This window comes from Bubalus bubalis, chromosome X, assembly GCF_019923935.1.
Source record: "Bubalus bubalis isolate 160015118507 breed Murrah chromosome X, NDDB_SH_1, whole genome shotgun sequence".
In the NCBI taxonomy this organism is placed as follows: Eukaryota; Metazoa; Chordata; class Mammalia; order Artiodactyla; family Bovidae; genus Bubalus; species Bubalus bubalis.
In genome coordinates this window covers 34,343,129-34,357,170 of record NC_059181.1, presented here as the reverse complement: position 1 = coordinate 34,357,170, position 14,042 = coordinate 34,343,129, and the positions used below count along the sequence as shown (strand labels likewise).

The window sequence follows — 14,042 nt, the reverse complement described above, 5'->3', positions numbered from 1 at the left end:
ATGGGAAATGGAAGAATGAGAGGAATCCTGGATAAGTCCTAGGTTTGGGCCCTCAGCAACAGGGTGCATTATGACACGTGCATTCTTCCAAGATAAGAAACACTGGAAGAGATTTGGATGAAGAATCAAAAGGTTTTGGACCTGCTAACTTTGAAACGGTCATTAGACTGTAAAGTAGAAATGTCTAATAATCCTTTAGTTATGAGTCTGGAGTTCAAAGGAGAGCTCAAAGCTTAAGACTTCCATTTGAATCATCAGGTTTTATTGTGTCATCTGGAGTTACTGAACAGGATGAAATCACTCCATTCAGTAATTCTCAACCTGCTCACACATTCGACTCACTGAAGGAGATTTAAAATAAAATATTAAATATCTCCTCATCCCTGGTGGCTCAGATGGTAAAGCATTTGCCTACAATGTGGGAGACCCGGGTTCAATCTCTGGGTCAGGAAGATACCCTGGAGAAGGAAATGGCACCCCACTCCAGTACCCTTGCTAGAAAAATCCCATGGACGGAGGAGCCTGGTAGACTACAGTCCATGGGGTCACAAAGAGTCGGATACGACTAATAGACTTCACTTTCTTTCTTAGGAGCTTCCCTCATGGCTCAGATGGTAAAAAGCATCTGCTTGCAGTGTGGGAGACCCAGATTCGATCCCTGGGTCAGGAAGACCCTCTGGAGAAGGAAAATGCAACCCCCTCCAGTACTCTTGCCCAGAAAAATTCCATGGATGGAGGAGCCTCGTGGGCTACAGTCCATGTGATCACAAAGACTTGGACATGACTGAGGGACTTCATGTTTACTTTCATCTCCCCATCCCCAGACCAATTGAATCTGACTCTTGACAACTGAAATGGTGCAGAGAGAGGTCTGTGTACTCAGCTCTGGGGCACATCAAAATTTAGAGACTTGTAAAAGGTTTTCCCAGGTGGCTCAGTGGTAAAGAATTCACCTGCCAATGCAAGAGACACAGGAGACGTGGGTTTGATCCCTGGGTTGGGAAGATCCCCTGGAGGAGGAGATGGCAACCCATTCCAGTATTCTTGCCTGGAAAATCCCATGGACAGAGGAGCCTGGTGGGCTATAGTCCATGGGGTCACAAAGAATCAGACATGACTGAGCACAAGCATGAAAAAGCAGGTTACAACAGAGAAAGCTAGAAAACAAGTGGCCACCAAGGCAAGGGAAAATCAGGACAGTAGTGCAGTGTCTCATAATCCAAGAAAAAAAGCTTTTCAAGAAAGACAGATGAACTTGGTCAAGGTGAGGAATGACAGCTGACCCCTGGATTTGATAATATGGAGGCAGCTATAACAAATGGGTTTAGATAACACGTAGGGACTAAAGAGTTGGACACAACTTGAGTGACTGAACTGAACTGAGGGACTAAAGACTGACACCATGCATCCAAGAGAGTAGAAGATGAAGTAAAGAGAGCACGTAGTAACAGCAACTCTTCGTCTTATCCATCTATCAGGAGCTTTGCCCATTTTCAAGGCCCAGAAACCTCTTCTAATTTCACCAGACTATCTGGTGATAGAGGCCGAAATAGAGAGCAATCTCTCTATTGCTCAACTTCCACTTGTCCTTTTCTGTGAGATACTAATTTGAACTCCCATTATTTATGCTTTTTGTGGAGAAGGATCACATTTAATTAATCTTTCTATACTCTGCGATGAAGGAGTAATAGGTTCTCAGTAATTGGTGGCTCAAAATTAAGGAAAGAAAAAAGCTTTGAAATATGCTGAAAAAGCACCGAGTGTTACTGAAGTACCAAGTGAGCAGAGTTCTAATGTCACATATCAGAAAGGGAAGATGCTGAAATGCACTCAGCTGTGAAGTAAATGTGAAGTATTGTGAGATAAAGAAGGCAGAAGTAATCAAAAAGCTGGAAAAACAGTTTCCTTAATTATCTCTAATGTTATCTTCATTATTGAGCACTATGTAGCACTAAACGGCAGTTATGTGACAAGCCACTGACCCATGCACAGATGACAACAAACTATGCATCCTCCTCTTACCCATACACAGCTGCCAGGCCTCACCTGAACCACCAGCTCTGCCTATAAAAAGGTAATGAGCCAGAAAATGCTGAAGCTGTAGTTAAGGAGCTGCATGGTCATAATTTTTGTTTGTTCACATTTATTTTTTAATAATATGAATTTTACAACACAAAAAAAGTTTGTAAAATCTACCTAAGTTAGTTAGTGAAAAATAGCAACACAGAGGACACGGTGATCATTAATAAGTGCATATCTAATCACGAAAACATGATAGGTATTAGATTTTCATTGGCTCTGAATGTCAAAGAAGTGCTTACTATTTACAGAATTTTCTCTTTTAGTAAACTTCAGTCTACATCCATTCATTATACCCAATAACAATTTTCAGTTTAAACTTTTTGTAAATTAAATGTCTCAAATATGTGAACTGTACACAATAAAAAACTATCGCTAGGTTTTGCTTTCTAAGTCTTACAGGTCTTCATTGTCTCTTTTGAAGCCCCAAGGCACTAAGTCCCCCAAAGACCTTGAATACAATCTCCTCAGCTGCCATCTTTGATCTTTCTTCCCCCTAAACCAACAATCTTCCCCAAAAGTGATGAATAACCCCCAATATGTGGAGCAAATGTGATTTCCTTCATCTTCCTTTTAAAAGATAATATACGTGAAAACTGAGCCAGAAAAGGAATCCTTTTTTATCCCTCTGTGGAAAAAAATCACGAATGCATTTCTTATGAATGAGTTTCACACTCACACACAAAAAGTAACTGCTAACTAAAACTAGAAATGAAATTAGAATTGTCTTTCTCTAAAGCAAGATAAATATACACTACTTATTTCAACATATGTTTATTTGGAAGGATATGTTAAATCTGGTTAATGATTTAATTAAAGGGCTGTGTTTTCCAAATCAGAGCCACAAATTTGCCTTCTGGTATTTATCAGAATGTAGATAAAATTATATATTGCACAGCACAGTGTTTACTATATCTAGTGAAGAATAAAGGGGAAATTATTACTAATTAGAAGTAGCTTTCAATGCTTAGACACATATCTATTATAGAGAGTATGGCTATTCCTAACAGAAAACATCCACAAAGCAAATAGAGATATTATTTTTAAAGCATTTTTTTTCCTGGTAAACCTTCTCATAAAAAGAAAATCTTAGGCTTCTGTGAAAAACAATATAAATCACTACCTCACAAAGATTTAAAATTTTTTCTGCTTTTATTAAATCTGTGTTTTTCTCATAATATGAAAAAATCACTAGTATATGTTGGAAAGCACTTGCTTTCTATCTAGTCTGGACTCAAAATCAATTGAGGAATCCCCCTAAAGCAAACTTGAAAGGTGGTGTTCATACAGCACCTTCTTGAACTTTCTCAGCAACATGACATTCATTACTCTATTAGGCAGTCTAATCCATTTTTTAAAATCTCTTAATTGTTAGAACATTCTAAAACAAATATCAATATCATGAGCCTGAGTTACAATTAAGGAAGATGGCACAGATGGCATTGACCTTCATCTCTTAATATGCTCCTCACTATAAGGAAATATCCTTAAATCCTTTGCTGTTAAGGAAGGTCTGGGGGCACCAAGATTCCTTTTAACGAGTCCTGAACCCAAAACTGCTGCTTGGTTGGCTGGTTTTTAATAACGTGACAGAAGGATAATTTATTAGAACCAATTCCATGAAAACTCATATAAAATGACCATTTTCTGAATGACCACCTGAGGACAAATGTACAACAGGAACCTCTGAGAAGGCACACAAGTAAGTTACTGATAGCAAGTCAGAAACTGGAGGGGGAAGGAACATTAATTTTTGAGTAAAAAAAAGGAAAGGGTGGGTGGAGAATGGAGTCCTGGACAAAGGAGAACAGCCACTGCTCCTTGCTCATTTCAGGGGTTGGACAACAGTGTGGAGCACACATGGTGGGGGGGGGGGGCTGCAAGACAACGCTATGACCAGCACCTTCTGCGTATTGACACAGCCGGCTGGCAAGTTGCAGGGTAGGAGCCACGTAGGACTGCCATTCACATAGGTAAACATCAGTTTTCACGAGGGTGTGCAAGCACACAGAGCCTATGGGCTCTCCTCCACGTCATCTAAATATAAACACAGAAGCACACATCTCCCACTACAAGTGGGAGGAGAGGCGTGGCCAGACACCTGTTGGCTCCGGTCCCAGATTCAGTGACTTCTCCCCAACAGTGGGTCTTGACCCACAATCCACACTTGCACAGATACAGAACTTGGCCAGGACATCTACCCAGCTGATTTGTTTCACTGTCTACTTCACCACTGCACCCAATCCTTAGCTTAGATTCACAATATATGTATGTGTGTGTGTTTGTGTATACATATTAATATATAGATTAGATATGCATGTGTATATATAGTGAATTAACAAGAATATTTATTATATGTGGAGGCTTTATTTTACTTCAGACAAAGTAAAATGGCAACTGAATATTACATTTATATCTGCAATTTAAAATTGTTCCAAGGCATGTACAAATGGGACCAAGTATTTTCCAAAGGTCTTTTAAAGGTGATTGCTAAATTTTCTAGATTCCAAAGACTAAAATAATAATATGTTAAAGCAGAAACTATGGGAAAATCCAAGCTTATGGAAGAATCAAGTGTTTTAATTTCTGACTTTAGTAAATTAAACATTGGTGTTAAAAAAAATGTCCTCTCCCTGCTCTGATTTTGTTTTGGGAGGAGAGACTTATGCCATTACTTTCCTACATCATTGGGAGCATTATTCTTCCTGATATGTAAAGGGAAGGCTCTATGCACCCTACTTTATGCAATGTTGTCTGTCCAGTGTCTAGAAATGACTGTCCATAAATTTCAGCCAAAAATTCATAGGCAAATCAGGTCTACAGTGCTATCTCAGAGTTTGTATATAGGTATGAAGTTATATTATGCTAGACCATACATCTAGTAAGCTGGTATCTTTACTACTATCTGGTAAAACAAAGCAAACTAAGTCAAATTGTTTTCTGTATAAGAGCTCTAAGAGTTTTGAAAGAATACAACTGATGTCCCCTGAAATCTTTACTCTTGGCTAAAAGATCAAAAAATACTGTTCCCTTTCCTTACATCATTGCTCTGGATTTCTTTCCCTGGGCTACACCTCAAATGAATTCAGAAAATACTGAACTGAACATCTTCTGTTCAGTAATACAGTGGGACTCTCCCCTCCTGTGACACTATTTAAAGGCAGCTAAGATGGCAGTGTATGGGCTATGACATTAAGCATTGCCAGATGTTTCGTGGTTTATATGCTGAGTCATCCCTGCAACTCATGTAAAAATTCTACATAGAAATGTACTCATATTAACTGAGCTGCAGTTCTAATAGGTCACAGTTCCAATGTGCCTTTAGAGGTCTCTATTTTCACGCCACATCACTGACAATCATGGCAAGTGACTGCCTAATTTATGTTCTGGGTCTGAGAAAATATTTCTGCTTTCTCTCAATGATCAGTGATGATTTCTTATCTTATAACTTCTAAAGTTATTTTTCTATTTCCCCTTATACACAGGACCTTGGCTAGGATCTACTTTTATATGAGTCAATGCTAATTTTCTAAATATGTTACTTTTTAGCTCTTAAAAGATGCCTTTAAAAGTCTCTTAGGACAAATGTCCTTGGAAAAAAATAGACATTTATTCTTTAAAACAATTTCTTTAGCTTATTCAAAGTGAAAACATATGTGCCAAAGTTAGTGATTTTTTTTTTGGTTGTATATTACATTAATATCCAAATGGCTGGAAAAGTAATAAGCCTCCTTAAAATTATACACCTTAGCTATATTAACTATAAATCTGATAGTTTCAAAATGATACCTGAAAAATTTTTAGAAAGTCCTTGATAAAGTTATTTATCATAAACTACTAAAAATACTGGTAGAAGTATGCTTTATCTTATCTCCTAACTACTTCACCTCTCTTCTACAAAGCAAGATGGTGGTTGTCTTATCTCTATCAAAAGAGTACAGAGTATAGACATTATATGATTTTAATATACCACAAAGTAGTCTGAGTAACTTTTTTAGATAAAAATATTTTCAAATCTTTATGTAAGTGTACTCAGTTCAAAATATGAGATTCATTTTCCTACAAGGTCAATTAAATATGCAATTAAAAGTTAAGCCCACATGTCTTCCTCCCATAGCTGTCAGAGTAAACTCTCTAGGGTCATCATGTCTCCACTGATTTGTACATCGTACAGAATCATTCATGCGAACTGTATTCCAAATGGCTTTAAAATATTAAAAGTTCCATTTTATAATTTCTTCTGCTCAGTAATCAGTGTGGTGAATCTCCTTCATCTTGATAAAGGTCACAAAGTTGTTTTATTCTTCAAAGTGCCTGATTTTGTGGGTTGTAGCAAGAAGACGGAGGAAAAGGGAGAACAGGTCATAAAAAAAAGAAACAGAGTGTAATCAGCACCAGCAAAGAGACAGGACGATATTTAGGAAAAACTATACAATTTTTCCCTCACTCTGAATATTTTTTTCCACTCTTTGACTACAACTTAATCAGATGTCTATTGTGCATGACTCAGCAGAAATGGGCAGGGGTGGGGGCAGAGAGGTGACAGAAATAAACGAATTTTGTCTGTATAACTTCAAACATTTAGGTTCAGGGGAATACAAATAATTTTTATTCAGAGTCAATATATTTAGAGAAGTTATGACCAAATCGAAAAAAATTTAATAGTTTCTCTCCTACCTTGTCACCTCCACAAAGTGAAAAAATGCCATGATTTGGGGGAGATCTGTAATAGAGAAAGTGTGAAAAGTGGAAAAGGACTATAAGGGATTAGAAATTAGCAAGAAAGGACCCAATCTGGAATGACCAATAGACAGGGCTACCAATCTAAGGGGTAGTTTCATTATCTTACTGTTGGTAAATGGTAAAGATTTAAAACAAACTCTGGTGTTGGATGAGTCAGTCCTAAATAAAACCTTCGATTCTAAGTTTAATCAGGCAAAATTTAGTAGAACTATAAGGATTAATTGAAAGTGGAACAAGGTAACACACGTATCTCAGAAACCATCAATTCAAAGAACTGGGAAAGGGATGTGCATAACCCAACACCAACCTTAAGCTAACACATCTATTATATGTGTACAGAGATGAGGTAAATAAAATTTATTTTCAAGCAGACACAGAAATCAACACAAACACGAATTAAAGCAAAAATAAAATTCCAAATTTCCACAAAACTACCACACAAGAATCACAAACAAAATACAGTAAAATAATATTAGAAAAATTAGTGTCAAAAAGGTAATGCATACAGAACACTACAACAAATATCTCAAAAAATAAATGCGTAATTTTAGGTAAAAGCGGAATTCAAAATGGAAATTGCCAAATTTTTATTTTTTAAGAAAAAAAATTATGAACCACACTACTACTACATTTCAAACCTAAGTGTTTCAGCTAAAGCAGTAATAAAAGAAAGATGTCTAGCTTCAGCTGCATTTACTAGGACACTAGAAGCCCTGAAATAAATGAACTGAGAAAAAGAATAAGAAAATAAAACACTCTAAATAGAAGAAATTATTAAGCCAAATGAGAAAAAAGAAATAAAACCATAAATTCAATTAAAAGATAAATAATTTTTTACAAGAATAATAAAAAAAGACTAAACTTTGTTTAGACGAGAAGGCAGGTGTAAACAAACAACATCAATAATGAAAATGGGTAACTATTAAGTAATCTATTTTTTAAGAATAGAGGGTTCCCTGGTGGCTAAAATACTAAAGAATCTGTTTGCAATGCAGGAGATCCAGGTTCAATCTCTGGGTCAGGAAGATCCCCTAGAGAATGGAGTGGATACCCACTCCAGTATTCTTGCCTGGAGAATTCCACAGACAGAGGAGCCTGGCTGGCTACACTTCATGGGGTTGCAAAGAATTGGACACTACTGAGCAAATAACACTTTCACTTCACGTTTATTAAAGATTAATTACCATAAGATCCAACAATCCCACTTCTGAGTATATATCCAGAAGAAACAAAAGCACTCTCTCAAAGAAATTTCTGCACTCGCATGTTTACTACAACACTACTCACAATAGCCAAGATATGGAAACATCCTAAATGTCAGTTCATAGATGAATAAAGAAAACGTGATATGGAATGAAATACTATTGAACCATATAAAAGAAAAAAGTCCTGCCACCTATAACAATATGGATGAGCCTAGAGTACCTTACGCTAAGTGAAACAAGACAGACACAGAAAGACAAATACTATAAATATTCCCTTATGTGAGGAATCTGAAAAAAGTTAAACTTATAGAAACAGTAAAATGGTGGTTGCCAGGGACTAGATAGTGGGAGAAGTTAGTCAAAGGGTCAAACTGTAAGTTAAAAGATGAAAAAGATCTTGGGATCCCAAGTACTACATTGTGACTTACTTAATATTACAGCATTATATACCTGAAATTTGCTAAGAGAAGATTTTAAGCACTTAAGAACTTAAGCACTCTTTTCTTTGGACACAAAAGCTGTAAAGAATAAAATGAAAGATTACTTGCAAAGGATCTGAATATCTATATAACCAATTCAAGAAAATTAACCAACAATTAGAACTAAAGTGACAATTCAAAAGTGTTTAAATACAAGCCTAAAGTTCAAGTGAAGAAAGGTCTCATGGTGTAGCAGTTTTGGTGTTCCTTTGCCTGTGTTTATTTTTTTCTTTTAGCGCCAGAACCTTACACTAGAGAGATGCCTTAAGAGACTGGGGAATGTGCTTTCTCCTTGCTGGACATAGTAGGATGCATAAAAGAAAAACTCTGAAAGTAGCCTTTGTAATGGAACCAACAACCAGAAGTTGAACTTCATGTATCCAGCACACGGGAGAGACAACATCAATTAGCAGGTATGTGGGAAGTCTTCAGGAGCTACTTTATACTTTCTAACCTTCCTAGGACCTTCCTTTGGCCTGAGGTATATCATGACTAGTGTCTGTTGCAGAAACTGCCCCACTTATACCAGCAGATAGACTAAAGACCGTGTGGCTCTTATGCCAATGTTCTTAGCTGAGTCTAACTGACATTCTCTCTCTCTCCTGTTTCCTAGATGGAATCCTGAATGATACGAACCCACCAGGGATCCACTTTGCTTACCCCCTGGTGGTTTCAGTGTGACCATGACCCAGCTCCTGTGGAAAAGATCTACAATCTACTGCAGTTTTCCAAAAGTTTCTGTTTCCCATGGACAGTATGGACTCTACGTGAGCTAGCTGAAATGGATTTCACCAGCCTCAACATCACCTCACCTTGGAACTGCCTGCCGCACACATATACGGTTGGTTGGTTTTCCCAAAGAAATTCGAGATCCAGATTTTTATGTAGAACCATCTTATCTCTTATCAGCTTTATTCGTTTATAATTGAAAGAGAATAAACTGCACTTACTTAAATTGTAAGAACAGTTAAGGTAATGAATACATCATTACCCACAAAAGTTTTCTCATGCTCCTTAATGATCTCTTCCTCTTGTCCCTCCCTAATGCACATGCAACTATTGATTTGTTTTATTTCATAATTTATTAGTTTGTTTTATCTAGAATTTTATATAAATGTAATCAGTATGAGTTTTGGTTTTTTCCCCCCTACCTTCTATCAGAAACCATAATTGTTTCATTATTATTTTCTGTTTGGGGGACTATCCATATGTTATTCCTTTTTGCTGCTGAGTATTATTTCCCTGTGTGTGAATGTTATACAGTTGTTTATCCGTCAATTATTAACGAACATTTAGGTCATTTCCAGGTTCTGTCTATTAAAAATAAAGCTTATTAGAAGCAAAAAAAGGAAAAAAGTATCTGTAATGACTTCACAGAGGCAGTTTCCTTGCAAAAGAAAGGCAGGTCCTCAAGAACAAAACCTCACCACTCTTACTACCTCCATGGTCTCTCTCTCTCTCTCTCTCTCTCTCTCTCACACACACACACACACGCACACACTTTCATACTCAGTCATGTCCGACTGTTTTTCACCCCATGGACTGCAGCCCACCAGGCTCCACTGTCCATGGGATGCTCCAGGCAAGAATACTGGAGCGGGTTGCCATGCTCTCCTCCAGGGGATCTTCCCAACCCAGGGATCAAACCCATATCTTTTATGTCTCCTGCACTGGCAGGTGGGTTCTTTACCTCTAGTGCCACCTGGGAAGCCCATGAGACCTACCTACTAAACCTTTTTTAAAGCTTATGTCAAATGTATAAAGTTTGTTTCAAAATATAGAAGAGAAACTAGATAATTCCTAATTTTCTGAGTTTAGCAATGATTGCGACCCCCTAGGCAGAAAAGCACAAGAAAGTGAAAAGGTATATTAAACAGTTATATATATATATAGAGAGAGAGAAGCAAGAATTCTAAATAGAATATTGGCAAATCATAATCAACAAATAATAATTACATCATTTCCAATGGTTTAATCTCAAAACTGCAAAGATAGCACAATTAAAGAAAATTTACCAACAAGGTGAATCCACCAAAATAATCTGTCTAAATGAATGGTGACTCAGATGGTAAATAATCTGCCTCCAATAAGGAAGACCCTAGTTGGATCCCTGGGTCAGAAAGATCCCCTGGAGGAGGGCATGGCAACCCACTCCAGTATTCTTGCCTGGAGAATCCCATGGACGGAGGAGCCTGGCAGGCTACACTCCATGGGGTCACAGAGAGTCGGACACGACTGTGAGACTAAGCGACTAAGCACAGCAGGGCACTACTGAGTGATATCCAGCAATCATGCATGATTAAAAGAACTTTCATAAATATATAGCATACACCTATATCAAATATAGGTACAGTATAACATGCACAGTCTAGAATAATGTACATTCAATTCAGAAATTTAAAAAGTTATCTCTTATCACCACTGCTCATCAATATTGTCCTCAAGGTTCTAGCCACTGCAATAAAACCAGAGAAAAAAGAGGAGAATGGACACAAAAGCTGTAAACTATGAAATGAAATATTACTTGCCAAGGATCTGATCATCTATATAACCAACTCAAGAGAATCAACCAACAATTAGAACTAAAGCGAGAATTCAAAAGTGCCTAAAAACAAGCTACACACACACATACATTTAATGGTAACATTGTATAGCAATGTACGTGTAAAAAAAAAAAAGTTAATTCATAATATCAACACATTTTCGAGCGCAGGAAGGGCTGAAAACAAGACCATCAAATTTGAAATGGAGGCACCTGGATGGACGTAAACAAAGCTGAGAACTATGAATTTTAAAACCGCCTCAAGTCACCTTCACAGCAGAAGCCTTCTTTCCGCTCTCCAATCGAAGGAAGTTAGCCACTCCCGGACTAGGAAAAACATATCTTTACGAGGGCATCTGGGCGGGACTTCCAGCCTCAAAGCATTTGCACACCCTCGTTTTTAGTTCCGGTTGACTCGGAAGTGCAGGACGGAAGCTACTTCTCTGCCGGCGCCTTCGCACCACACCGAGCAGAGCACCATTTTGTGACTGGGACCTACCTCCACAATCCGGATTTACCTCTGTGCTTTGCAAACTCTGTGCTGCCCCACTCCCAGGTTAGTGTTAAGTGAGACTCCGTACCCCTGCCAGTGAGGCAGACGACCGTGCCTGTTCCCTGGCGCCTACTCAGGCTTGCCCACTCAGTGCTTTGGTACTTTGACAATGGCGGACGCTGCACCACACACGGACTCCCTCAGAAGCATTGTGACCTTTGAGGATGTATTCATACACTTTACCAGAGAGGAGTGGGACCTGCTCACCGAGAGTCAAAAACGCCTGTACCTTAAGACGATGGTGAACAACTTTTCACTGGTAATGTCAGTGGGACTTGAAAGTTCCAGATATCGTTTAATTTCTCCACCAGAGCCAGAGAGCGCACCCGAGGTTCCTGCCAGGATAGGCATAGCTGCGGCAGTGGCAGAGGTAAGCCAGGAAAGCCCTGTCCCTAGTCCTGGCCATAGTGTGGAGGATAGAGATGACTCTTCCATTTCTATAAAAATAGCAGATGTGCGAAGTCTGCAGGTGGCGCCTTCCATCCAAAAGAGCCCCCTATGCGACACGTGTAATCCAGTCTTCAGTGGCGTTTTTCAGCCGGCTGGGCAGCCGGAAACCTCTTCTGGGGAGCAGCCATATACGTGTGGATCATGTGGAAGAGCTTTCCCACTCGGTGTAAGCCTCGACCAGATGCAGAGGTGGCAGAGTGGAGAGGCAGTCACTAGAAGGGAAAGGGACCAGGCCTCCTCTGTGAATTGCCACAGATGCCAAGGGTCAGGGACGGCCTGTACCTGTGAGAAGGGCGAGGAAGACATGTCAGCCAGTTCTGGAGTTGTGCAGCACCGTGGCACTCAAAATGGGGAGAATCCAGGCACGAGTGCTGAGTGTAAGGAGACCTTTCCCACTGGACAAAGGGATCACCCATGCAGTGGAAGCGAGGGAGCTTGTAACCATCAAGAAGAACGTGTCCAGCAGCAGGAAATCTATGTTCGAGAAAGGTCCTATGAATGCAACACATGTGGGAGTGTCTTCGACTGTAGAGACACATTTAATAATCACCAGGAAGTCCACACTAGAGAGAGGTTACGTGAGTGTGATGTATGCGGGAAATCCTTTACACGCAGTTGCTATGTTAAAATACACAAAAGGCTTCATACTGGAATAAGGCCTTTTGTGTGCAATGAATGCGGAAAAACATACATCTGTAAGTCCCACCTTAGTCTCCACAAGAAAAGTCACACCAAAGAAAGCCTGAGAAGACAAAACATTGTAGGAAATGTGTTGCTGATACCAGTCTTGGTTAACGCGAGAGAAGTCACACAGGAGCAAGGCCTTAGGCATTCAGCAAATGGGGGAGAGCCTAAAGAAGACTCTCCCACCTCTGGCCAGTGAAAGTTCAAGTGAAGAAAGGTCTCACGGTGTAGCAGTTTTGGTGTTCCTTTGCCTGTGTTTATTTTTTTCTTTTAGCACCAGAACCTTACACTAGAGAGAGGCCTTAAGAGACTGGGGAATGTGCTTTCTCCTTGCTGTACATAGTAGGATGCATAAAAGAAAAACTTTGAAAGTAGCCTTTGTAGTGGAACCAACAACCAGAAGTTGAACTTCATGTATCCAGCACACGGGAGAGACAACATCAATTAGCAGGTATGTGGGAAGTCTTCAGGAGCCACTTTATATTTTCTAACCTCCCTAGGACCTTCCCTTGGCGTGAGGTATATCATGGCTAATGTCTGTTGCAGAAACTGCCCCACTTATACCAGCAGATAGACTAAAGACCGTGTGGCTCTTATGCCAATGTTCTTAGCTGAGTCTAACTGACATTCTCTCTCCTATTTCCTAGATGGAATCCTGAATGATACGAACCCACCAGGGATCCACTTTGCTTACCCCCTGGTGGTTTCAGTGTGACCATGACCCAGCTCCTGTGGAAAAGATCTACAATCTACTGCAGTTTTCCAAAAGTTTCTGTTTCCCATGGACAGTATGGACTCTACGTGAGCTAGCTGAAATGGATTTCACCAGCCTCAACATCACCTCACCTTGGAACTGCCTGCCACACACATTTACGGTTGGTTGGTTTTCCCAAAGAAATTCGAGATCCAGATTTTTATGTAGAACCATCTTATCTCTTATCAGCTTTATTCGTTTATAATTGAAAGAGAATAAACTGCACTTACTTAAATTGTAAGAACAGTTAAGGTAATGAACACATCATTACCCACAAAAGTTTTCTCATGCTCCTTAATGATCTCTTCCTCTTGTCCCTCCCTAATGCACATGCAACTATTGATTTGTTTTATTTCATAATTTATTAGTTTGCTTTATCTAGAATTTTATATAAATGTAATCAGTATGAGTTTTGGTTTTTTCCCCCCTACCTTCTATCAGAAACCATAATTGTTTCATTATTATTTTCTGTTTGGGGGACTATCCATATGTTATTCCTTTTTGCTGCTGAGTATTATTTCCCTGTGTGTGAATGTTATACAGTTGTTTATCC

General features: G+C 39.0%; 1 protein-coding gene across 1 annotated transcript; it reads left to right on the top strand.

Moving 5' to 3' along the window:
- The first annotated feature begins 11,529 nt into the window (after nt 1-11,529).
- Nucleotides 11,530-13,824, top strand: LOC102411110 (zinc finger protein 671). Its single transcript, XM_044936988.1, has 3 exons — nt 11,530-11,971; nt 13,010-13,186; nt 13,383-13,824. Exons 1-2 carry the CDS (start codon nt 11,711-11,713, stop codon nt 13,076-13,078), a joined length of 330 nt encoding a protein of 109 aa, XP_044792923.1. The 5' UTR covers nt 11,530-11,710; the 3' UTR covers nt 13,079-13,186; nt 13,383-13,824.
- The last annotated feature ends 218 nt before the right edge of the window (nt 13,825-14,042 follow it).

Excerpts from the sequence above, each read along its gene's own strand:
- LOC102411110 (XM_044936988.1), top strand. The coding sequence starts at position 11,711 with ATGGCGGACGCTGCACCACACACGGACTCCCTCAGAAGCATTGTGACC. Across the intron at positions 11,972-13,009 it reads TAGCTGCGGCAGTGGCAGAG|CACCAGAACCTTACACTAGA; the intron begins GTAAGCCAGGAA and ends TTTTTCTTTTAG.